The 24887-nt window shown below is 48.3% G+C and overlaps 1 protein-coding gene across 9 annotated transcripts in view; it reads left to right on the top strand.

Moving 5' to 3' along the window:
• Window positions 1-24887, top strand: part of BCL11A (BAF chromatin remodeling complex subunit BCL11A) — a 78891-nt gene that overhangs the window by 1185 nt on the left and 52819 nt on the right. For 4 of the 9 annotated variants that reach the window (XM_030489683.1, XM_030489684.1, XM_030489686.1 and 1 more), the window contains exon 2: window positions 4737-5066. In XM_030489683.1, coding sequence (XP_030345543.1) covers window positions 4737-5066 — 330 coding nt within the window. Of the gene's footprint in view, window positions 1-96; window positions 495-2675; window positions 3659-4736; window positions 5067-24887 lie in introns of those variants that run through there. The other 5 variants (XM_030489678.1, XM_030489681.1, XM_030489677.1 and 2 more) reach the window with 3 other exon arrangements.

Genomic DNA, 24887 nt, shown 5'->3' on the forward strand with positions numbered 1-24887 from the left:
CCCTCGCTTCGCGTTCTCCCGCTTCTTCGCTTACTATTTTTTGGAAGATTTTCAAAAAAAAAAAAAAAAAAAAAAAAAAAAAAAAGAAGTGGAAGTGGATTTTGATTGGGAAAAATCTCGTGTCTGAATGTTTACAAGCACCGCGTGTGCGGGGAGCCTCCTGCCAACAAACACAGGCGAGAGCGAGCCCGGGCTGAGCACACACACACTCATCCTCATCCTCACACACGCACCCTCACCCCAACCAACGGCCCTTCCTCGCCGCCGCGCTTCAACCCCGACCCGAACCCGCTCTCTCCGGGAGAGGGGGGAAAAAACCCCCCCAAAACCCCGAGCTCCGGCCACACCGTTCGCAACACAAAAACTCTTGCGGCTCCGCTCCCTCCCTCCTTTCCCTCCCTGCCTTCCTCCCGCCGCCGCCACACACACCAGGGCGAGATGCGAGATAAGCGGGAGCGCTCTTTGCACAACAAAAGGCAACTCGAGCTGGAAAGGTTTGGGGCGAGGGGGGTGGGAAGGAAAGGAGGAAAGGAAAATTCCCCTTTTCCTCGGGATGAGCCGGGGGGGAAGGGGGAAACGCTGCATGCTTCTCCTCGCTGCTTCCCCCCCCCTTCTTCTCTTGTATTTTTCCTCTCTTTCTTTTCTCTTTTCCCCCATTACTCCCGGTGGGTTTTGTTCCCTCCCAGGGATGGCAGAAAACCCAGGGCGATTTCTTCCTGCCAGCGCTCCCCGGCTCCCGCTTCTCTTCGCAAAGAAAAACACCCCAAAAACTTTGCGATGTGTCCGTGTCCCCCCTTCCTGCCCAGCCATTTACAGCCGGGGCCACACCGACCCCTTGCCCCAAGGTTTCCCCACACCCGGGGGGGAATCGGGGGGCTCATTCCTTCGCCCCCCCGTTGTTTTCTCCTCCTTTCCCCGCCACTTCTCGGGGCTTTGATATCTTTTGCATGGCACGACGCTGCGTTGCGGTTTCACCACCCTCGGCACGTTTTTGGGGGTGCGACTCCCCCCATCCCAAAGCGGGGTCCGGGGGGGGGGTATCTTTTCCCCTCAACCGGCATGGAAGGGAGTGTGGGAAAATGGGATCACAAGCGGGAATAGGGGGAATGGGGGGACGTGGGCTCCGACCCGCATCGGGAACATGCGGGATCCCCGCGGTTCTTTTCCGCCGAGACACCCGCGGGCCGGCGCGGAGTTTCCGCACGTGTGGGGCGGGAGCGGCGGGGCGGATAGGGATGGGGGGGGCGGCGAGAAGCGCTCCAGGGATAGGGAAGGGAAAGGGAAGGCGAGGGGGGGGGATGTGGGCCGGGATATGGAGGTGGGGGGGGGGTGTGTGTGTGTATGGAGGGAAGGGAAGGGGAGGCCGGGCTGGGGGAGCGGAGAGCCGGGGGGATGCGGTACCGGGGCCGTCTGCCTGCCCGTTTCTGTCGCTAGGAGGCACAGCGAGATCAAACAACCGGCCAGCCCCGCGAACTTGAACCTGGCCGGTTCCTCCGTTGCCTCCCGGCCGGCAAACACCCCCCCCCCCGCCTCCTTCTTCTTCCCCTCTTTCTATTCCCCCCACATCCTCCCCCCTTCTTCTTCTTCTTTGTTCTTAATTTTGCGCGGAGTTTGCTTGCTCCGGGAGGCAGCGGGTGATGCTCGTGTTCCCCCTCTTCGGGTCTTCATTCCCGTTCTGTAACGTGTTGGCGGTTCCTATTGTACCCCCAAGCCCCCCTTTTTCCTTGGACAGCACGATGCCAGGACTCAAACTTGGGATTAAACAGCTTCTTCTCCATCCTTCCCATGGTACGATGCGGGGAAATGCCCCGGCAGCGCGGATGCGCTGCCGGGGCATTTCCCCGCATCGTACCGTGGTATCCCCCCTCCCTTTACTCCATCCCCCCTTGTACCTCCTTTCTCCCGACACTCCCAAATCCATCCTGCTTTTGCCAGAGAAACGGTTGTTTTGGTGACTGAGGAAGAAGAAGCTGAAAAGACACGGTGGTGGAAAAAAGGGGCAATTTGCATGAAAAATAGGGATGGATGATTAGGGACCCAGGCAGGGAATTGTGATTGCCCCAGAATTGAAAAAGACTCAGTGTTGAGACCAGGTGAATTGTATCCCGGCATTCCGAATGTTATATTTGGTTATAAAAGTAGCAGTAATAATAAAAACACCTTTTTTTGGGGGGGGGTTTGGCATCAGGAGCCAAGTGTTTTGCAGGCGAGCACGGTGCCAGCCGTCTTTTTCCCAGACATTAGTATATATAATTCTTGTTAATTAGCAATAATTTACGTTAAGAGCAGAGAAAACGTTGAGGTTACAGGTTTTATATCTGCACATTTGATCGTCTTGTTATTTTCAAGAACTTTGCCTCCTATAAAATTAATTAGGTGAAATGTGGAGGTGTAATCAGCAACCTCGGAATTACCACTTCGTTTCCTGGTTTTGATTGTAAATCAGCCCCGTCGGTGCAGACTTTAAGCAAAGTCCTATTTTTGTTTAGCTCTTACTTTTAACTGTCTGGTGTCGAAGCAGCGGGTTACCTTCCCCTGCTAAATAATACTGACAGCGTCAGGAAGAAATCAGGCCGCGGGAAAACATTATAATTGAGTCATGATTATGCAGAGCTCCTCGCTAAGCCAGTGGTAAGGGGAATCCGGGTTATTCCTTGTGCTGCAGAGAGTTGGTGGAGCTGGAAGTTGCCTTGTGCAAAATACCTTTTGTCTGCCGGCGTGCAGCGAGCTACCGCTGGAATTAAGTCCTTGCAGTCATTTTCCCTCCCTCGCTCCGAACGCAAGGAGGAAAAACGCCATGCCCGGCGATCCCGCAAGGAACACCCTGCTCCTCTCCCGGCTTCCCGAAACGTGTGCCTCTTCCCCTTGTCGCTCTGTGAGTTTAGAGAAGAAAACCCCAGCGATGGGGACGTTGTTTTTATTAATACGAGTGTAACCTTCATATTCCTGTGGTTGACCTTATGTTAAATTAGAAGTAGTACTAGAGGCGAGGAATGATGGGCTCGGATCCCCGTGTCCTAGTTGGGGCTGAGGTGCGGCGAGGTAGCGTGCTCTTTCAGTATTATTTTACACGGCACAACTGGGAGCTACTCCAGATCTTCCTCCTCAATATTGAGCCGAGGAAGGGTTGGAATAAATTTAACCTGAGTTCAGTGGATTTTTTGCACTTTATCAAAATCAGTTCCAATATCGCGCAGTCAAATTAAAATCTATTTTTTGATTCTCTGTGGCTTTAAGTTCATTAAATGGGAAATTGGCAGCCAGCTAAAGAAGGTCAGGCTGATTAACTGTTTAGGAGGTGTATTCCGTCTCACTCGCGGTTACCTGGCAGTGTTTTGAGGCGGGTTGGATTTGTAGTCCCTCTCCCTCTGCTCGCCGCTGTTAGCGTGTTGTCTTGCACAGAGAGAGCAACACCAACACGCTCCTGGTACCGGCTTTTTTTTCCCTCATGGAAAGCTATAGGGATGGAGACTGCACAGAGATTTCCAAGGTGTTTCTCTGCAAACTTAACCCCCCAAAATGAATAACCCAACAGAAAAGAGCCGCGTCTGCCTCGTTAGAGCATCCACTGCCGATCCCGTGAGCAGAAACAGCTTCATAACGAAGCTTTTTGGAGCTCATTCAGAAAACCTGTCAACTTTGACAACGTTAGGCAAAGGTATTTCGAGTTTAAAGAAGGCCCTTCATGCTGCTGCGAGGAAATGAGGCAGGCGCTTGGCCATGCTGATTTTTAGATGCTGAGGGCCACTGGTGCTGAGAGAATTTAAACATCCCTTTATTTCAGCATGAAAAAAAGGCAAAAAACGACAAATTGCCTTCTTAAGTACTAAAAAATATCCCACCTGGACAATACCTTTAGGTGGACTCGGTGGTGAATTTGATATTCATTTGAGGAGCAGCTGAGGAGTGCGAGGTGCCTCCTCCTGCCCCACAGGCGCTTCTGCTGCACTTGCTTTTTATCGCTTCGGTTTCCGCCATCTATCTATTATGTATTTATTTGTCTCATCCCTTCCCTACCCTCCCCAAATAACTCCTGGCTTCTGAGGTTTTACATGTGGAATCTGCAAAGGGGCTGTTGGAGGGATGGCGACACCAATACCTACGCATAACGTAGGCACGTGCGTTACGAGGGCTGCGTGTGCCCCGCGTGTCGGTGCCGGCGTGTGGCTCTTCCTCTCCTTTCTCTTACACACACCAACACAGGTGCTGCTTGCACAGCCTGCGTTGGGAACGTGCAATATCTGTGTGTTAAAACACCTTTTGTCTGCACCCGTGTAGGTCAGGCTGCTGGATTTTACAAAGTAGGTCTGGCTGGTGGAAAACACACACCCGTGAGAGTGCGTGCAGTGCTTTGAGCGTGGAATTCATATACATAAATAATACACCCAGCAATAAAGCGCCGTATTTGCTTCTCCTCGTAGTACCACGAGAGTTTTGCAGTGTATTCTTGCAGCCTCTTCGTTTAATCTGAGCACCGAATCGTTCGATCGAGCCAGATTTGTCCTCGTGCAGAGGCAGAGGCAGTGCTGGCTCTCCGAGTTGTGCCTGCTACAGCTGCAAAACCCCTTCCCTGTAACCGCTGAATCCATCTCCCCGCTGCCGTGCTAAATAGCTGTGTTGCATGGGTTTAGCTGAGGGATGGAGGGTGTGAGCAGGGTGTAATATTCATGAAGAGGGGGCTCGGTGCCTTTTCCCCGAGAGCTCTAATGATTCTCCTTTTGTTTCTCAAACTGCAGCCGAACCTCTTGAAGCCATTCTCACTGATGACGAACCTGAACATGGCACATTGGGAGCTCCGGAAGGGGACCACGACCTCCTCACTTGTGGCCAGTGTCAGATGAACTTTCCGTTGGGGGACATTCTTATTTTTATTGAGCACAAACGGAAACAATGCAATGGCAGTCTCTGCTTAGAGAAGGCTGTGGATAAGCCACCTTCACCCTCACCAAGTGAGCTGAAAAAAGCATCCAATCCCGTGGAGGTTGGCATCCAGGTTACGCCAGAGGATGACGATTGTTTATCAACGTCATCTAGAGGAATTTGCCCTAAACAGGAACATATAGCAGGTAAATTAAAAGCAAGGAGAAGTGTTTGCGAGTTCATTTCCGTTTCAGTTGCCAACGTAGCGTGTTCGCAGTTGTAAACTGCCGGTGTCTGTCTCTCTGTTCTGCTCGACGTGTTAAATACCCTGCCTTTGGGTTAGTGGGGAGCCGGTATTCCCTAGTGCCTGCGCAGAGGCAGGAGCAACAGGCACGTGCCGTGCCAGCCGGTGGTTCTAGTGGCATTGTCTGAGGCTGCTCTCGTGATGTGCCTCTATTGTAGTCACCGTCTCCCGGTGTCTCGCCTGCCGGGAAGGAGGCTTCGGAGCCGGCTGTGCCATCCAGCGAGGAGCTTCCGAGCCTTTGGCAAAGTCAGGGGTTGAAAGAGTTAACCGAGCATCAGCCAGCCTTGGTTCCATATTGGCTGTCAGCAGCGTATGGACTGTAATTAAACACAGCCCCATGGCAAAGTGACACCACCGACCTTGACTTTAAGATGCCATTTTCGACTGGCCAGGCCAGAGTAGAGAGGGCAGTTGCTGAAGCGCACAGACATGCTTATTCGAAAAGTTTAAGGGCATGTTGGATATTTCAAAAGGTTGGTTTGACAGGAAAGGCTGCTCTCTGCAGCCTGCCTCCTCAGCCAGATGATAAATGCTTCGCCGTGCTCTCCCTTGTCTCTGATGTGGTTTTGACAGATGTATCTTGATTTTGTTTGCGGTTTACACAACCACATGTCAGCCGTACAAATGTCCGAGGCAGAGTTCTGGTTTGTGCAACAGAACGATGTGAAATGTAATTTAAAAAATAACAACAACAACAACAACAAAAAAAAAAAAAGGGTAAATAATTCAATTTCTTAGCGTGATTTTTATTCCTTTTCTTTAAACCGGGGAGCCCTTTCGCCGTGCAGGTATTTTCACGTGTGAGGTTAAAAAAACCCAGAGCGTTCTACGTGTAAGAAAACCCCAGAGCCCTGGGAGTGTAACAGGACACGCTCTGCTTTGAAAACCCTGCTAGTAAACAACAGTCCTGCCCGTTCGCAGCGAGCGTTGCAAATCACTTCAGACCGCGCCAGTACTACCGGGTGAAAGAGGCGAGACCGCAGCGCATCCACACCAACAAACACCCCAACCAGGCTCAAACTCCCCTTCCCAGTGATATCCGGGATGTGGCACGGCCGGTCCCTGTCTTTGGGGAGCCCACAGGACCGCTGAGGCTTGTACATCACCATCACATGATGAGCTGGAGCTTGTCTTGGGCTTGCTTTGGCCACAGAGTTAAACCATAATTGGGCAGTAGGCGAAGGGAGGTTTCAGTGTGATGCTCCTGCAGCCTCGCTGGCCTCCGAACCGGGCATCACATCCTGTTGGAGAGCTGCAGTTCTGAAGGTTTTGTGGTGGCAGCAAATATATATCAGTGTGCACGCGTGTCTGTGCACATGTATATATGCAAAGCCGTGTGCGCGCACACGCGTGCATCATGTGAATGAGGATATACTCGTTCTGCAGGGTGAGAGGTACTGCTTTAAATACATGTTTAAGAGGAAACAGAAGCTCAGCTACTGCTGAGCTGCATTTTGAATGAGACTTAAAAAAAAAACCCCAAGAATTCCTCCTATTGCCCATCCCAGCCAGATCCGACGGAAAGCGAGAGCCGAGGCGTAGGGCATGATTAATGAAGCGGGATCCTGGCGGAAGGGATTTGTAGTCTTCCGAGCTCTGGAGCCATACTAAATCACCAAATATGGAGGAGCAGCAGCGTGATGTAACGCTGTATTTACGTACGGCGCCGCTCCGCTGAACAGACAAAACACAGTGTCTGTCAAGCAGGAATTAAACACGCTCTCCTCCCGTGGTCCCTGAGAGGTCCCTCGGCCGCAGGGATGGGAAACTCTGTTGCTCTGGCGCTGTTTGGCACGGGAGGCTCGGCTAAATCGCCCTTTGGAGATGTGCGGGTGATGTGAAGCGAGAAGGGTTTGATGTCATGGTGTTGTTAGCTCAGAAGAAGCTGTGGTTTTAACGGACTTTAATGGTTCGGTGAGCAATGGGTATGGAGAGGTGCACATCGGCCGCATCCTGGTTGCTCTTGCACGTAGGGATCGCCTTTGCTCTGCAGGTGATGTGCAGGAGGGTCCGTGGTGCAAACCACCAGTGCTGTTGTGAGTAGAGATGGAGCTGTGTTGTCCAGGCATCTCCCACCTTGAATTCTGTGTGTGGTGGTGCCCAGTGTGCCCATGGATGGGATGTCCAAGGGTGCAGGTCTTTGGCACCACCCCGCTTGGGATGGAGCTGATGGGCACTGTGGTCCCCTGGTTGTTCCCAGTGGTGGGATGTGCAGTGGGAAGGAACACCGGTTGTTACGTGGTATTGCACTGTCCCTCTCCTTCGTGTTTTCATCTCCTTTTTCACTTGGATGAATTGAGCTCACCAACAAGCATGGCGGTAGCTGGAGTGACCCATTGCCTGTAGCCGGGAATTTAGGGGGGTCTGGCAGTAATATTCCCAGTGAGGGTCTGGGATTTGAGCTATGGAGTTCAGGTTTCTGGAAGGCCCCTGCACTGAACCTCAGACTCTTCCATCTTTGGTATTTTACATCTGATTTCTGTGCAAGAATGCAAAATGCAAAAAGATAGATAGGAGTAATTAAAAAACAGAAAGGACAGAGGCTGCCTTTAGAAAAATACACAGGGCTTGAGGGAACTGATTCCTACTGGTGAGAGACCTGAAAATATGCATCTGGTAACGTTGTGAAAACACCCCCAAATTAGTTGTTAGGCTGAAAGAGATGCTGTGGACACAGAGGTGCTCTGTGTGCAGCTGTGTAGTCAGTAAGTTGGTGTCTAAAACACCATCTAAATACAAGCAGTGCTTAAGGATCACCTCACCTAAAGACAAGGAAGGAGGCAGAAACACTGTCTATTTAAACCAGCGATGAGCTGCTCTTTATCCCCACAGTTTTCCAGAGGCTGGGATGAGCCGGAGAGCTTCCATGTGTATGTGTGTGTGTGTGCAACCTGTGCAGTAGCTGGGAGATGATCGGCGCAGGAACGCGTCCCTGCCTCTTCCATGTGGGTGTCAGCCTGCGCGTCGCTGTAAAACCTTGAGTGATGCTGATCCAGCGCGAGAGCTGAAATGTCATAAATTGAACTGGAAATTAATAGGAGATGTGGTGTGGGTCCAATGAGGCAGCTTTCATCAATATGTATGTCAAAGCCTCACCACCAGATACCGGCAGCCTGTGATTTGCAGTGAGTGCAACGGCAGGGCTTGAGTTACCCACTCTCGTATTTTACAGTAGGGGGAAATATTAACTGAAGTATCTGGAGATCAGCGCGTGTAAAATTGCTGCTCACTTATTGAAAAGGTTGGAGAAATATTTATTGTCTGCCCGGTGGCAGGTTTTAGCAGTTTGTTTGTTGAATGTATAAATCCGAGGGAATTAATGAAAGGTTGTGGGGGGGGTTTTTTTGGGCGAGGAAGGAGCTGAGATGTTTCTTGGATGCAGTTGGAGGAACACTTTGGAGTGCTGCTGCATATTCCCCTTCATAATGCCGAGTGTGTATCCGCGGATGCCGTATTTACTGTACACAGAGGGGAGGAGGAGGAGGTCATTTTTACAGCTCGAATCCTTTATTCTCCAGCTGCTTGTGACATTCAAATAAAATACGTGGGAAAACAACGTCAGAACACCCTCTGCCTGCCGTAGCCAGGGCAGGGTGGATGTGATTTTGTGCTAGATTTTGGACATTGATTTGATTATTGCAGTTCTCAGGAGGTAATGTCTCCGAGCAGAATTTTTCTTGGGCTGTTAGCAATTGCCATTAGAATTCTGGAGGTTGTAAATTGCGGTTCCTTGTTATTTGGTTTTGTTGCAGAGACAACGAATTGTTGATGTCTGTGTTGAAGAGTTAGTGTTGCATCTGAACAATAAGATGAAAGCTTAAAATAAGGGGGGGGGGGAAAGGAATATGGCAATATTTTGAAGTCATATTCTTCCTGCTTTCCCCATACAAAGAAACAGAGAGCACAGGGTGGGTAAAACACTCGCAGGCAGGAGGAATGGTGTGGGTGCTGAGATTCGGAGCCCCGTGTACAGGCTGTATTTGTAAATAAGGCAGAGAAAGGTTGTGAACCGGCAGCTCGGCTGTTTTGTCGCAGTACAATGTCAGAGCAACTCTTTCTAAGACAAATTGTAAATAGAAGTGTCACGATGATTGCATGATTGAGCTCTCGAAGTGTCTTGCAATTGTTGGCATTGTCAGAAGACTTTTGAAAGCTTAATTAAAGGCGGTGGCCTGCACCGCGGTGAAATTCACTTCTCGGGGAGGGGAAAAGCGTGAAAGATGTAGGGGATCCCAAAGTTGCTCTGATGCTGCTCGTGTGGGGACACACGGAGAAGTCAGTGGCGTCTCTTTGCCTTTTATAAATAGCATTTTTTGGAGAAGCAAGCACGTGACACCAATACCATCCTCTGTACGAGGTAAAGATTGTGTTAGTTTTCCTATTCCCTGCTGCTGCAGCCAGTTAGTCTAAAAATGCCTCTTTATTGGAAACACAAATACGAGTTCACTCGAAGCACAGAACCAGGGTAGAAAGTTTGCCTCTGATCTCGGGGAGCATCAGAGCATCGCGGTGCCCTGAATATTCCTGCTTTATTTTGTTTCCTCCAAATCAGATCTTCTGGTTTAGAGGATGAGCAATCTGCTTTGCATTCTTTCTCCTATTGTACGGGACGTTTAATTGTGGAGCTCACCATGGGCAGAAGCATGGCTGCATCCAAAATGCTTGTGGTTGAAGAGGCGTCCCGGCACGCGTTAAGCTTCGTATTGATCTCCAAAGGGGCACGTTAGCATCACGTGCTGAAAGCTTTGCAAAGAGGCATAAGGCTCGGTGGAGCAAGACCCCACAACCAATGCTGGGTGATGGAAACTGAGGCAGGGAGTAAATTAAGCACCTTCTAATTATCCCGGTGGGAGAAATGAAGTCCTCCCTAAACATTCCCATCATCTGGTAATGCCTCTTCTAAAGAGGAGGAGGCCTGTTAGCATCACCCCGTCTTGTACATGCAACCCTCAGCCCACGAGCTCTTTCTTATTGCATTCAAATAATAGACGATTAAAGAGGCTTGCGAGGCAGCATCGGGCAACGGGAGTTCAGCCTCCAGTTGTTTGCCTGCACGCATCCTCATTATGGGCATTTTTTGGGGACAAAATTCCCTTCAAGCTTCCATCTGTTTTTACATCCAATAGGACCATCTTTGTGCAGTAAAAGACATTTAGCATCAAGCTAGACACGGCCTGGCACGTTGCCACTGGGCTTTTTTGGGTTTCTTTTTTAAGCTGAGGATCTCTCGTTACCTTTCTGCTTGTTGGGATTTTGTTTGGGTCATGGTGCTGCCAGTGATGGTGTGAGTTGAGGGAGGTTTGTCTTCGCAGCCTGAACGTAGCTTCCATCCGGGAGGGCCTTATTTTATGTGTCAGCTTCTGGGATATTGCACAAGTTCATATATTTTAATACATTAAGACATATATAGATATATTCCCACTGGTAGCGTGGCCCTAAAATTAACCATTGATTGGTTGTGTTTATTCCCTCCCTGGGCTAATGAACATATTTCACCTCTCTGTACAAATGCAGTAGCTCCAGCCTGCCTCACGGTCATGTCAGGCAGAGCAGGTTTGGGCTCATGATGGTTGATACCGGTACATGGAGCGCTGTGATTTATTACATACCTTTGAACATAACAGGCGCATTAATGTCCCCACAAACCACCCAAGCGGTTGGGATGAGCAGTTTCCCGTATCATAATGAATTTCCATGAAACACTTTGCTCTTTAGGGTCCCATCCTGTGCTTTGTCCCACCGGACACAGACTGAACAGCACCTGGTGCACGTCAACGCTTGCAGGAGCTGGACCAGCAACTGCAGACCCCGGTGGACGTTCAGACCAAGTGCTGCCATTATTCAAACCCTCCTGTGTTAATGCCAAGCCCATTTTGAAGCCCATAAACAACCTCCCCGTCCTCCTAATCAGGTTTAGTATGCGACGCATCCCGCGCGGGGTTCAGCGAGTTTGTTTCCCAACCTTTATTGGCCAGCTGCACTCGCCATGCATCCCTAAGAGATTGCAGGGAGCATCTTCCACGAGGGCTGGTAACTCGGTGGCTGCTCCCCGGCTCATTCTTCATTCGGAGGTGGCATTGCCTCGGGTTGGCAAGGGAAAGGTTTGCGGTGCGGGGTGTGGTGAGGTCAGCCCCGATCCCAGCAGGGAATTTGTGTTCTTCATTTGCCTTTACAATCGGAGCACAGCTACTGTACCTTGGAGCAGCTCTCAGGTGTGAGCTCAGATGGGCGCATGTAAATGTCCTGTCAGATGCAGCACAGGAATATTAATGTTTCCTCACCACCACGCTGTAATAAAGCTGTACACAGCCAGCTTAATATGCAGCGGGGCTGGGGAATTGTATAAAACTTCGATAGCCTAGCGTGAATGACAGCACTGGAAAAAAATACTCAATATGCCACAGTTTGCATTCTTGTTTGCCTTTGATCTAAAGCAAAATGAAAACATCCACTTCGTTCCCTCCTCCTCCTGTATAGGTGTTCTTCCTCTGCAAAACTGGCTTGTAAGTAAGGCAACAAAACAAAGTATGAGGCACAGTGCAGAATTATTTGAAGCCCATTAAACACCGGCCTGGTGGAGATGTGATTTTTCCAAGTATTAGCAAACGTTTATTTTTTATGCTTGGGATCATTTGTTCTGCTTTTTACTCTATTTTGGTATCTGGATCTGGCTGGAACAAAGAAAACAGGGGGACCACAAACAGGGGCTGGAGCCCCCTTTGCCCCCCGGCTGCAGGCACAGCCCATGCTCTGCGCATCCTCTTCCCATTCCATTTGCATCTTCTTCTGTATTCCGCTCTTCCGCTCCGTCCCAAGGTGTCTGTTTCTCAGCGTGGCTGTGTTCGAGGGTTTTTAATAATGTGCTCATTTAACTGAATCAACAGCTGTCAGGAGCGGTTGTAGTAAATCCACAGAATGCACAAAGAAAAATACATACGTTTCCTGAAACAAAACACTTGAAACGAATCGGCTGCCAAAAAAAGAGCTGCTCAATTCTGGGTTTGCAGACAGAGCACCAAAGTGTTCCTGCTCTCCACTCCCCCCAGAGACCTCTTGCCTGAATCCGGCTGGAACTTCTTACCTGGGCAGGTTGCTGTTCCAAAATCCCCACTATTTTGCCCTATTTGATGGGTATGGAGCTCACCTTGAGCTTAGATGTTTTGTGTTTCGCGCCGAATAGCTGAAACACCAAGACTGGAGCAAGGAGCAAAATCCCAGTCACAGCATTACCATCAAGGAAATGAGGCTTATTATCCCTGTGAAATAGCTGGCGAGGAGAAGCCCTGCTGCAGCTCTGCCCTTCCAGGTAGACGTTGAGGTCTGTAGCCTCTTCTGAGGGTGCTGCATCCACATGGGAATGAGGGAGACTTGGGGAGCTCCGGTCAGTCAAACCCGAGGACTTTGTGCTTCCATCCTCCCTCTGCTTTGCATAAGTGCTGAACAATTACACCTACAATTTGATCTTAGCTTCAGATAGAAAAACCTCTGCCTAAATAAACAATGGAATTACTGCTGAACAACAAAGGCATGAAGAAGGGCCTTGCCTTCAGTGCTGTTATTGTTGTGGATATTATTATTGTTGTTGTTATTATTACTATTACTACAACTATTACCTTTTAGAATAAACACGCACGGCAGTTCCTCACTCCTTAGGAAGCGAGGAGTTGTAATTTTGCATTCCTTGCTTTTGCCTAATTGATTTAGCAGGCAGCCAAATATAAAATGCAAAAATAAAGACGTTCCCCTCGCCCTCCCCTCAAATCCACAGCAATTAATTTGTCACCCGGCGTTACTTTGCTACAGCATCACAGCTGGGTGTTTTCGGACAGTGCGTGCATCATCTGGGCTTCGTTGCCTTTTAGCTATTGAGTTTATTCTTTCTGGAGTAAGGGCATGTGTCGTGCTTGAGCCAGGGCATCGCGAGCGCACGGAGCATTCCCTGCGTGAGGGTGGCCAGGGGCTTTTCCGGCTTTTCCCTGGATTCTCTCTATTATCGATGCTGATTTTCATGTTTAGGAAACAGTGGTTGTGCAAAGAGAAGCGGTAGTTGGGGAGCCAGGAGCCTTGTTCTCTTTGAGGAGGTAAAGCACAGCGGGATGCATTGGGGAAAAAGAGAGTATTACCTCCCGAAAGATTATTTAGAGGCTGTATTATTTTGTAATAAACTATAAACTGTCCTGTGTTAAATTTGTGTTACGTTAGAAAGAAAATCAATAAGGAAAAATTAAATCCTGATAAAGATACTCTTGGATCTTTGAAAACAACTGCTGTCCTTTTAACTAAAACATTTGAGGAGCTTCAAAGAGTACGTATTTCTTCTGATCTTAGGAGCTGTGTGACTGGTAGCGGGGGGAAAAAAAAACCTTATTCTACATACAAGTGGATTGCTTAACAAGTCAGCACAGACACATACTTGTTTGTACCATAGAGATAAAAATTCCTGTATAAAAATAATTCAGTTGCTGACAGCAGGCATTGTGCTGGGGCTGCCTCTTTTGTGTTGGCTGGGGGTCAGGGACCACGGCTCCCACTTTCTGCCGGGGGGAGGCTGTCACGATCGCTCGCTGGAGCCTGGAAATAAGTTAATTGCTTTATTTTAAGGAGTACTCCGAGCCCAGCGGTGGGGTTTTATCATTCGAAGCAGCAAAAGAGGGGTTGGAGGGGGAGAAAACAACCTCCTAATGGGGGAGATGGCTTGGAGGCGGTTTGGGAGATGTGGCCTTCGTCAGCTCGGCGACCCAGCGGTGGCTCCTAAACTTTTGGTTGTAATCTTAATTGTGATTTATGCTGTCACGTCCCATGCTGGCCCTCCCTGAACTCATGGGAAGTAATGCTGGTGTTGGGGGTAATCGGTTAAAATGGGGGGCTCGTGGTTGAAACAGATGTTTGGCTGTCTAATAAATGTTAAAGAAGTGGTAGCACGGCCCCAGGCATCCTGTGTTTTACTCTGCATGGGCACAGGTAAGGGAAACCATGAGGCTGGGAAAGGTTGGGAATAGAAATCATCTGATCATTCAAAGTGCTGCCTTCCTCCCCCAACCTCTTCCCGATGCCGAGGTCGCCTCCTCTGCAGGAGATGCTGTCGGGATCGGGAAAGCGGAGCCAAGTTGGACCGTTCCCGGCTCTCCGCGGTCCCCAGCAAACTCTTTCCTCTCTCCCAGCATCGGCTTCGCTCCCTGGGAGCAAATCGACTTTCTCAGTGGCACGCTCCGGTGCGGAGAGCTTTTCATCCCTCCTCTTTAAACGCGCCGAGGCTCCCAAAATTAATGCTGCTGCACTTGGATGGAAATAATGTTTTTATAATACATTTGCTGTTTACACGGGAGATGTGACTTGAGGGGGAAAAGGCTTTTTTGGAGGGTGTCTGAAATCTTGTTAATCTGCTCTCGGAGAGCAGCACACAATACTGCCTATGAGCAAGTCTGTGCTGCTTTTGATAAATTACCATGTTTAGAGATAGGTTTGGCTCTTAAGGGCTTAGTTTTCGGAACAAAGTCCATAACAATGTTTTCTGCCTCTGTTTGTCTCCAGCCCCTTTGGCTTGACTCGGAGCCCTGTGTTTAGTTGAAGCTCCGTCTGGAAGATATAACAATTTTGCATTAAAAAAATAAGGAAATCACAGGAAGAAAAACCCTTTTGCTTTTTGGATGAATCTTACTGATAATTTGCTAAAGCTCATTTGAATTTTAAGCACTTCTTTAATCTTCAAAGGCTAAATTGCTTTATGAATATGCATGGTGTGGGCAGACTTTAGTTCATTACCTAGTTGTAAATTCTAATGACCATTAGGTCCTTGCAGTAATTGCGAATTGTTTTGCATTTTTGATTGGCCTATTAACATGTGCATTCGGCACACATCAGGCCAGCCTGTCAGGCTGCTGAAGGAGAAAAAAAAGGTGAAAATTGTTTTATAGCACCAAGATTCTTAGATTTTCAATCTTGGAAAATTGATGATGTAAAAAAATTAAAGCGGTGTTTTTTCTTCTCAAGATTGAAAGTTCACCAAGAGATTTGACATATTTAATTTACATGATGACTTTGCACTCCTTCATTAATGCAATTTGCATATGAAGCTGTTGTTAATCACTTTTGATCATGTTTTGTGTATTAGCTGCCTCAGTGGCTCTTCTCCCTCAGATGCTCCAGTAGAAAGCAGCAAAATGATGCATCTTCTTGCCAAGTTTCCTTTAGTGAATTGAGGAATTAGGAGTCTAACCTTGAGTAATTAAATATGTTCTATCAGTTCTCTTTTAATGTTAAGTACACTTGGTTGGAAGTGTAGAAGGAAATTGTTCCCATTTGGGGGAGACATTCCTTTAAAAAAAAAAAAATTCTATATGTATAGCTAGGAAAGAATTCTTTTCCATGATCCAGGGTTGCCTGGGCAGAAGGGAGAGGTGATGGCAGGGCAGGATACATCAGTGCTTGGACCTTTCTTTGCATGACCAGCCTTGAAGACGCATGTCCCAGGCCTGATCCTGTGCTGCACATGTGTGCAAAGCTGTTGTTGGGTGTTTGCGTTTGGGGAGGGAGCACCCTGTTCATAGGAGCAAGTTGTGCTGTCGGTGCTACTCCTCTTCCAGTCAAGTTGCCTCATCGCAAGGAAGGGTCTTTTTCTCCTGCCTGCCCGGGCAAGGCATTAATTGTCCAACCCTGGTTGTGAGCTGGGAGGGGAAAATGGGAGCAGCCCTGCTGGAAGCCTGCCCGGCTCCCGTAACCTGCCCGGGCATCCGCGCCCGGCCACCGCCGGAGGCCATCCGCCACCCTTCCTGCATGGATTGGCGTGGCCCTTGGGTCCCCGTTGGCCGGCCCTCGTGCTGCAGCACCGCGGCTCTTGTTGCCTTCCCTCCATCCGTTCAGTTGTGTGTCTTTGGTAATTGATGCTCAACTTTGGTTTGAGAGTTTATCGCAGGGTAAGAGGATGAATCGCGAGGGTGAAAGGGATACCCTGATTAAAGGAACTGCTTAATGAAAGAAAATCAACAGAAGAGGGAAAAAAATGACCATTCTGGAAGGAACAGAAGTATAATTTTAACCTCGGAGGAGACCTACTGCTGCCCTTCCATGACTTCCACCCATACCACGCTAAAAGCATGGTTCACTTCAAAGTTGTTAATATTCAGCTGGGAAACAGTATCCAGAACACAAATAAATTATTAAGTGCATGAACTTTTTCGGCAGTAAGATGAACTGATGGGGTCCATCTGTGAGATCCAGGGGCTTTTTATTTGTGTGTGTCGAATGATTCTGCCCTCTCCGACTTCATAGCCTTTGGTCCCCGGCCAAGTGCATGCATAATTGATTCCACACGCGCTATCATTTTCTTGATGTAATTGCTTTAGTAAGATATGATGAAATCTAATGGATAATTTACTATATGAAAATGACAAAAAAGGTAAATGCTCGTGTTTTTGTGCCGTGTGTGGAGAGGAGGGCGCCTGGGTTACCTGCGTGGGGAAGGAAAACCCGCTCGCACTGTATCCCATGAGCAAAGAATGAGGGTGAATCGCTGGAGTTCGGAGTAAACTCTCTGTAATTAATCGGAGTTTTACAGCACAGGTGAAAGCGAAACACTGGCATTGGTTGGAAACCTTGTTTATTTTCTCTTGAGCGATGCCGTATTTGCTTTTCTAATTGCCAGAATGTGGACTCGGGGGGAAGAAAGTTCTCTGCACAAAGCAAAGGGTAGTATTTTTAGAACTAAATGTGTCCTGGACTTGCTGCCCTGTGCTACAGATAGTACTCGCTCGGGTGCCTTGCCTGGCAAAAAGACCTTTTCTATTCGAGCTGCTTAAATAATGCACCAGATTAAATCCAACGCATCGGTTTGGCTGGGTGTATTTTTAGATAGTTCAGAAGTGTATAAATATCGAATCCACACATAATTCCATACACATCCAAAGGAAAATATTCCGCTTCAAAACTCGACATTACATTGGGTCTTTTAAGAAATGATTTGTTAATCTCATTTCCTTTCTCAGTCCTGGAATACTGTGTATTCCTTTCTCTAATGTTTTTAAATACCCGTTTGAGGTAACGTATAGACACAAAAACATTCTCTCATTTGCTCCCCCCCTCCCTCCCCTCCCCGGTGCTGTTTCCAATGTACTAAAAGAGGGGAAAAAAAATATCCAAGGCAAACCCACATAACTGTAGCAAACTGTTTCTGAGCAAGTCATAATAATGAACAACACATGATCTGAAATGTGATCAGCAAACATATACTTATGCCAAGGAATTTTTGCCATTCACATACCAAGGTTCTGTAAATCAGTAAACCGCGGCAGAGGAGCCCCCGGCACGGCGAGGGGAGAAGCAGGAGCAGGATGGGCTGCCCCAGCACAACTGTCTTGTTCACAGAGCAGGGAATGGGAACAACTTTGCTGTCTTCCACCTTCCTTTTCTTCCCTCTGGGTCCACGCACCAAGATACAAACCCAACATTTACAGACCTTTAGAGAAGGGAAAGTGTCTTCAAATGCAGACAAATAAGTAGCAAAGGAATGAAATTTCATTGCACTCTGTTTTATGGGATTTTGGTGTTGGGTTTTTTTTTTCCCTCCCCCCCACTATCTTACACAGAACCAAAATGTAAATTACTTTCTGGTCCTAATTGGATTTAATTATTTCTTTAGGAGGGGATGGGTGGGAGGGGGTGGGAATGGCACACAGCTGTCCTAACAAAACAAAGGAGCCAGAAAAACCTCACTTTCCCCCATGTTGGCTAATAAACTGAGCAGAGGATCTCAGTGCTGGCAATGAGCAAATGGAGCACTGTGTAGACCCAGGGAAGGAAGCGGGTAAGAGCTGTCTGCAGCCGGGAGCATCAAGATGTGCACCTTAAATGGTGGTTTGTGGTTCCTTGTTAATTTCTGTAACACCCTGGTTTTTGGAGCACTCGGCCTGGCCTTTCCCTTGACCTAAATGGCTTGGTCCCATGGTGAGACCCAACCTCAATATCGGGCTGTGAATCCAGCATCAAGGGATGCACCAGTGTCAGTGCCAGGAGGGACAGGGAGTGCGTTTGGATCCCCAGCACTCATGGGGTGTTCCCTGTGCCATTGGGGTCTCCAGTTTATGCCCTCACCGTGGGGTCTGGGGCACTTGGGTGTTGCAGTGAGATTCGGGTGAGGTGATGCTGATGGCATGTTGTACCCGCGGATCTCAAAGCGCTCCACAAGCTTTAATGAATGTGACCACTAACATGATTTATAGCGCGATTCATTATTGGTATTGGAGGGACTGTATTCTTATTTTGTCATTTGCTGTTAAAATTAATACACTCCATGCTGGCTATAAAAGTGTATTTGCATTTAATTGCAAGTCAGAATGAATTAGTGGATGTGATTTAAACCCCAACTCCCTCCTTAAGAAGAAGAAGAAGAAATCTTCAGTGGGGAAGGAAAAATCAAGCTCTGTGCTGGATTTGTTTGGTGGACGTGGGGATGGAGACAGGAGTCGGGGAGAGGAGGAGGGGGCAGGCGGGGGCTCGGCTCTTTTTTAATCCTTGAGGTTGCTTTCAGCATGAAATGCCTTTGCCAGGAGGGGCTTAGGCAAAGTGGTCAAGCACATCTGCTCCTGGGAAGGTAGGGAAGAAAAGAGGTTACTAGTAATAGGGCAGCAGCACAAAGAGAAAATTGTACACTGGAAGCATTAGTCTCCTCCGCGGTGGTGTGGCCAGACTGGTTTAGCAGACAGGATGATAGATTGCTTTGTCAAGGGTCCCAGGGTGTGCCCTGAACTTGAAGCACTTTGTTTATCTTGAATAGAAAGGGAAAAGCACAGACATAATCGATGTCTAGTTTTTTTAGGAGGGAGGAAGAGGTAGAGGAGGGAGCAGCGAGAGAAGGGGGGTGATGATGGGGGGAGGCCCTGGCTGTGGCTCTCCATTAACAGATGAACTTGGCTGAAGTCCAGAGTTTGATGAGAGTGTCACAGCCCTGGAGCCCGCCAGCCTTTTCAATCATTTCCCTCTTCTTTTTAATACCTGCTGACTGTACATCAAATGCTCCCAGGTCTTTTGGCTAAAGGCAAGAACGGGGAGGGGGTTGTGGCGGAGGGGGGGAGAAAGACACAGCTCCATTTTTTCCCTCTGAACCAGTTGAGACCAGTCCCTTGGCCACGCACGCAGGTTCTATCATCTTTCCTGGCTCGCTGTTGGGAAAAAAGAGTTGTCGCCGTGCCAGTAACCTGAGGGCCCAGGACAGAAAAAAAGAGGGGGGGGGGGGGGTTGGTTGGTGTTCTGGGAGGCAAATTAAACCCTGAGAGTGTGTGATGTGAGAGCAGGAGGGGAGCGCGTGTGTTCTGAGCTAGCAGGAGTTAAATCCAGGGGTACAAAGCATCCGTAAGGCAATGCCGGGAGGGCAAACGTGAGCTTGTGAACCACAGCACCTTCACATGGTGGGTCCCGCCTGTTTAAGTAACTTTAGGAGGAAAAAGTCAAATTGGTGCCCTGATGCAGAGCTGTGTTTGGTGTGGAGGTGGCTGCGCTTCAGCCTTCACACGGCCATTGCAATGCATGACATCGAGGTGCTTTCTTGTAACAGGCTGGCGAGAATAAAGACAAATCTGAGCTCTTGACTGGGTTATCATGGCTTATTCTTCACACTACTTACTTTGCAAGAGGTGGATTTGGCAGGGATGTAGGAAACGGGGCTGTGGCGGATGCTACCTGGAGTGGGAGCTTCCCAAGGGAACCTGGCTGGGGTGCAGGTGGCCCCAGCACACTCTGGATCCAGGGTTGTTTTGGGATTTTATCCAGGTTCTGATCGTGCTGTTTCTGACAGTTGTGCAGCTACTTACCAGTCTTGGCAGGAGGCTGAGCCTGTAACATCCTGACATCTTTGCTTTTTAACAGGCCAGTCTCATCGTGCTGGAACAAACAGCAGCTTAACTGCGTTTCACTCGAGCTGATTTGAATAACGTGCGCTCTGGTCAAACAAGAAACTCCTCAAAGGAAGATCTCGGCGCCTTGTTTTCCGTCCTGCTGGCACCATGTGGGTTTCTAAAGGCACAGAAAGGGCACAGTTGGGAAAACACAGGCTTTTCCTGCTGCAAAGGGTGGCATTATCAGAGATGCAGAGGGTAGGGAGGAGCAGGTCACCTGCCCATCCTGTGCCTTTCCATGGGTTCCCAGCATCATGCTTTGCAGGGAATTAGGAGGTTTGCTTGATGCTTGTGGCTCTATCTCATGGCCATCCCTGCTGGAAAGGGGGTGGCTTTTGCTGGTGAAACCTTGGCCTGGTCGCCTTGCTATGTGTGGGGCATCCAGGTCTGTGAGCCCTTGTTTATGAGGGAGCTCCTCCTGTTTCCTCATGGTTTTGTTTCCTCCCCTTTGCATTTTTACTAGCCACTGATGAAGTGCAGCACATGGAGCTCTGTTCTGTGGGGGGAAAGTACAAAGGCTGGGAAGAGTCTGTGGGATGCAGCTTCATGTATTGGGTGCCGGGGCTCTGGGTCTGGAAGTCTCCTTCCTGAAGTTGGTTCTTCCCTAGCACTTGTATTGTGTGTCAAACCATAACTGGTTTCATAGGATCATAGAACAGGTTGGGTTGGAAGGGACCTTAAATGGTTTGATTGGGACCTTAAATGGTTTGATTGGGACCTTAAATGGTTTGATTGGGACCTTCCCAGCGACTTGGCAGTCCTGTATCTTTTCCTAGGCTTTTGCCTACGCGCATGTGCAGCTCCCCTGTGTAATGCCTGCACAGGATTCCCTATTATCTGCTGATTGAGGTGTTTACCTCTACGGCATCCATTATGTGAGCGCCTTGGAGATGTTAATGAATACACCCTCGCAGTACCAGGGTGAGATGGGGAACTACTGTTTCATAGCACAGCACTGGTGGGGTGAGCAGAGTGGAGATGGGAGCCTGGTGCCATTCCTGACGCACTGCCCTTCCTCTGTGCTGGTGGCTGCGGAAAGCTGGGAAGCAAAGCAAAGACATGGTTGTATCTCCAGACCTTTCTCTCTGCGAGGGTCCACCTCACTTGTTTGGCTACTTCACCTCGCCCTGTGGAGGCACTTGGTTTGGGGGCATGTGCATGGCTTTGGGGGACATTCGCCCTGAATGTCTTCAGGGAGGTAACGGGCTTCATGGGGGCTCCCCCATTTGGGTAAATGGTGTTGGTGACAAAGGTAGGTTGTATGTCCAAGAGACAAGGCAGGTGACCTTTAGGTCAAGTACCTGTATCTGGAGAGCCCGTGATAAATATTGTACAGTGGGAACAATGGGGCTGTAATGGAGCTGCCACCGAAAAGGCGGCAGGCGAGGAGGCTGCCGGGGGAGCGGTGGAGTATTTCTACTTCAACCTGATTGAAACGTCGACTAAAAATCAATGCTGTTGACTAGTGATAATTCACAGTTCTCTCGGTGCTAAGGAGCTGGGCGCGTACGGATGCGCTCCGGGATGAGCACCGGGATGAGCGGTCCGGGTGCGGCGCCGAGTCGGATGCGTTATAGGTCAGCCCTTTATTTGTTTCATCACGACTTTTACACAGTTGTCACGTAATTTATGGCTGCTTTCACGTTGTCAAACATTTTCATTGCGGCTTCTTCTTCACACACTCCTGACACAAACACGGCTGCTTTAAAGACACTGTATTGTTTCCTAATCTGAGAGGAGGACTATAAAACATCAAATTACACTATCTTCAGGCTAATCTAAATGCACTACAGATTGAAATCAGAGCTCATTTGTCCTTGATGCAAATTATTAAGTTCTAATTATAAATATCCATTTAATTACCCCATACATTTTTATTCTGCAGACCTTCTCAGCAATTCTGTCCGAGATACAGTAGATGTATAGGAGAAAATCTGCAGTAATTAATGTGCATTTCCTAAATAATAAAGAACAAACATGAGCCACTTTGTTCATGGATGACATATCCTCGGCGCACACATTTTTAGCTGCCCGTGTCGCGGCGTCAGACGCTGAATGCTAATTCAAAAACAAATGGAAAAGACAAAAAGGAAAAGTTTGGGGGTTTATTTCCCTTCCGTGGATGTGGAAAGAGCTGGGTCTTTCCGCACCTTGTGCCTTCCCTGTGTGAGGGGTGAAGGTGTTTTGGGGGAGCGTGGCATTGTGTCCCTGGTCCCTGTTTTGGGGAGGTGCTGGTCCTGGAGGCCCCACAAATCAGATGCATCTTGCAGTAAATCTGCAACTTTCTGCTTCAACTTCTTGGTTTCATGCCCAACAGCAGGTCACAAAAACCCCTCGTGAGCAGCAGTAGGATGCTTGTGGTCCTCTCCCTGCTTCTGTGCTGATGCAAAACCCCAAGGGCAGGGGCAGATGTGGAGGAAAGCATCTGCTGGGGCAGATCCTTCTTGGAGTAACCCCAGGCAAAAATCTGAAGCGGTTCCCCTGCAGCCAGGAGAGTCACTTGGTAGGCACAGCAGCGTAAAGGAGCTTGGGATCAACCCGTTATGGTTATTTATGTTCAGATTAAGGGAGAGCTTCATCTAACAGCCACTGAAGTCTAGGAAAAAAACCTCAGTGTGGCAGGCGTTGACTCAAGCCTGGATGCAAGTGATTTCTGTCAGCATCGGGTGCATGTACCCATATACATATATGGGGTAAAAATCTGACTGCACGGCGGTTAATGTGAGCATTACCACAGGCTTCATTGCACTCTGTATTTATACCCATATTTGCATCTGCTTTCTGGGTGACAGAGTAGGCTTTCTGGAAAGGATACTTGTTATGGTATCAGTAATTATAAGCAGAAATTAGCTTTGATTTTTTCTCAGACACAGATTCCACTAGAGCTCCATTCATTTTGTCAGTTAAGAAGATGAGGGGCTGCGACAGTGTCCTTAATTCCCAAGTTACTTTGTCCTTACTCATTGTATTAATTTCACCTCCAACTTTATCCTAGAGTCACAGGGCACTAGGAAAAAAATCATAAAAGTGTAAAAAGTGCTGGTAGGAGCCTAAGGACCTTGATATAAAGAAACCAAACAAAATCCAAGCCTGATTTCCTAAGTAAAAGAATAACTATCTTGGCTTTTCAAACAGCAATATCTTTTTTGGAATGATCAGCCTGTCTTTTTGTTTTTTCTTCTTTCCTGAATCACGGTTACCGCACTGCTTTGAAACATGGTTTTCATTGTGATTGCCCTGTAGTGCTGTCACCGTACAGATAATACTGTGTCTTGTCATATCTATTAAGCAGAAACTTAAACTACAGCCTAACGTAGCAGTTGAATGGTGAGCAAGCTTGTGAGGGCTTTAATTCCTTCATGATCTGCTGTTACCTGAGCAGTTGAGTATGTCTCTCCTGTAGTTATTGTCTGGAGCAGGAAGTAAACTACATATCCCATCACCCATACTAGCATTTCACAGCTCAGTAGTCTAAATCTACTATTATTACTACTATTATTATTATTATATCCTACAAATGCATCGGTCGCTGTATTGCTAATGTATGGTAGGGTGCTCCGGCTTGGACAGGCTCAGCTCGCTAATGGGGTCACTCGTGTCAGGGTGTGATGTATGGATTGTGTTTACTGTGGCATGTTTTGTTTGGGAGCAAGGCTGTGGGAGTGGGGCATGTGATGAATGAAGATACTTCATGGTTCCACGCTCATCCCTGTGGTCGCAAGTCTCCAATACAATAAAGAGCTTCTTGTGACTGGTCTGGTGGAACGTGTCCCTGTCTGTGGGAGAGGGTTGGAATTAGATGAGCCATAAGGTCCCTTCCAACCCAAACCAGTCTGTGATTCTGTGAGGTTCTGTGATGGACAGGTATTTACGTGCCCAAAGTGGACTTAAAGCTTTAGGTCTGTGGCTGAACTTGAAGGTGTGATAGTCCACCACTTTGGTATTTTTGGTTAAAGCTCTTATGTGACCCAGATAAACACTTGGAATTTGTTGTGAAAACCTTGGAGGTGTGTGAACCATCCAGCTTAATAATTTGCTTGGCTGAAATACTGGTCTGTTTTCCATCTTTGGGCCTCCATGTATCAGCTGGGTGATCTTCATTGCCAAAACACAAACAGCCGAATAGATGTGTGCATGTGTGCTGTGGGGAACCCCAGTGATGAATACATTCAGAGGCCTTCCTTAGCTTCCAAGATGCAAGTAAAGCATTAATCCTCTTAGAAATCAAGGTTGTCCTAATGCCTTCATGGGCAAGCTGCAGAGGTGGGAGTCGTGGGCATGGCAAGGATGGCCTTTGCTCTCCAGGCAACATCCTTATCGCTGCAGAACTCACTGGTCTGTTCTATGAGTCCCACTTTCCCTTTCCCCCCCGTGCCTCCGCTTAAATGGACAACCACGGTCTGTACACAGGTTCTTCTTACTTATTTTATCTCCTGAAAGAGATGGGCTCCAACAAGCTTTTACCCACCAAGTCTATAGAGAGAACGGGCAGGCAATTTTTGTTTCAATTTAGGTGTCTCTCCGGAGCACTAGTTCCAGAGGCTGATCAATAGGTTTTATTGTAGACCTCACTGTCTCTAAAAGCACCGTGACCTTATCCCATCTAAAAATAGCATTTGCTCTTGCTGCCTGCAGAACCTTGACCTGTGAAAACCCATTTGGAGCATAACTGACACGTGCAGTCAGCTGTGCATCCAAGACCCTTGCACTCCCCAGGAGAAAGCTCCCTGTGATCCTTATAGCCCTTGTTGGGAGGAAGGAGAGTGGGAGGAGTGTTGGGAGATGAGTGCCTTGCTCCCTTGGGAATCCCAAAGTGGATGACAGCTTGTCTTCCCCAG

This window comes from Strigops habroptila, chromosome 6 (genome assembly GCF_004027225.2).
Source record: "Strigops habroptila isolate Jane chromosome 6, bStrHab1.2.pri, whole genome shotgun sequence".
Lineage (NCBI taxonomy): Eukaryota > Metazoa > Chordata > Aves > Psittaciformes > Psittacidae > Strigops > Strigops habroptila.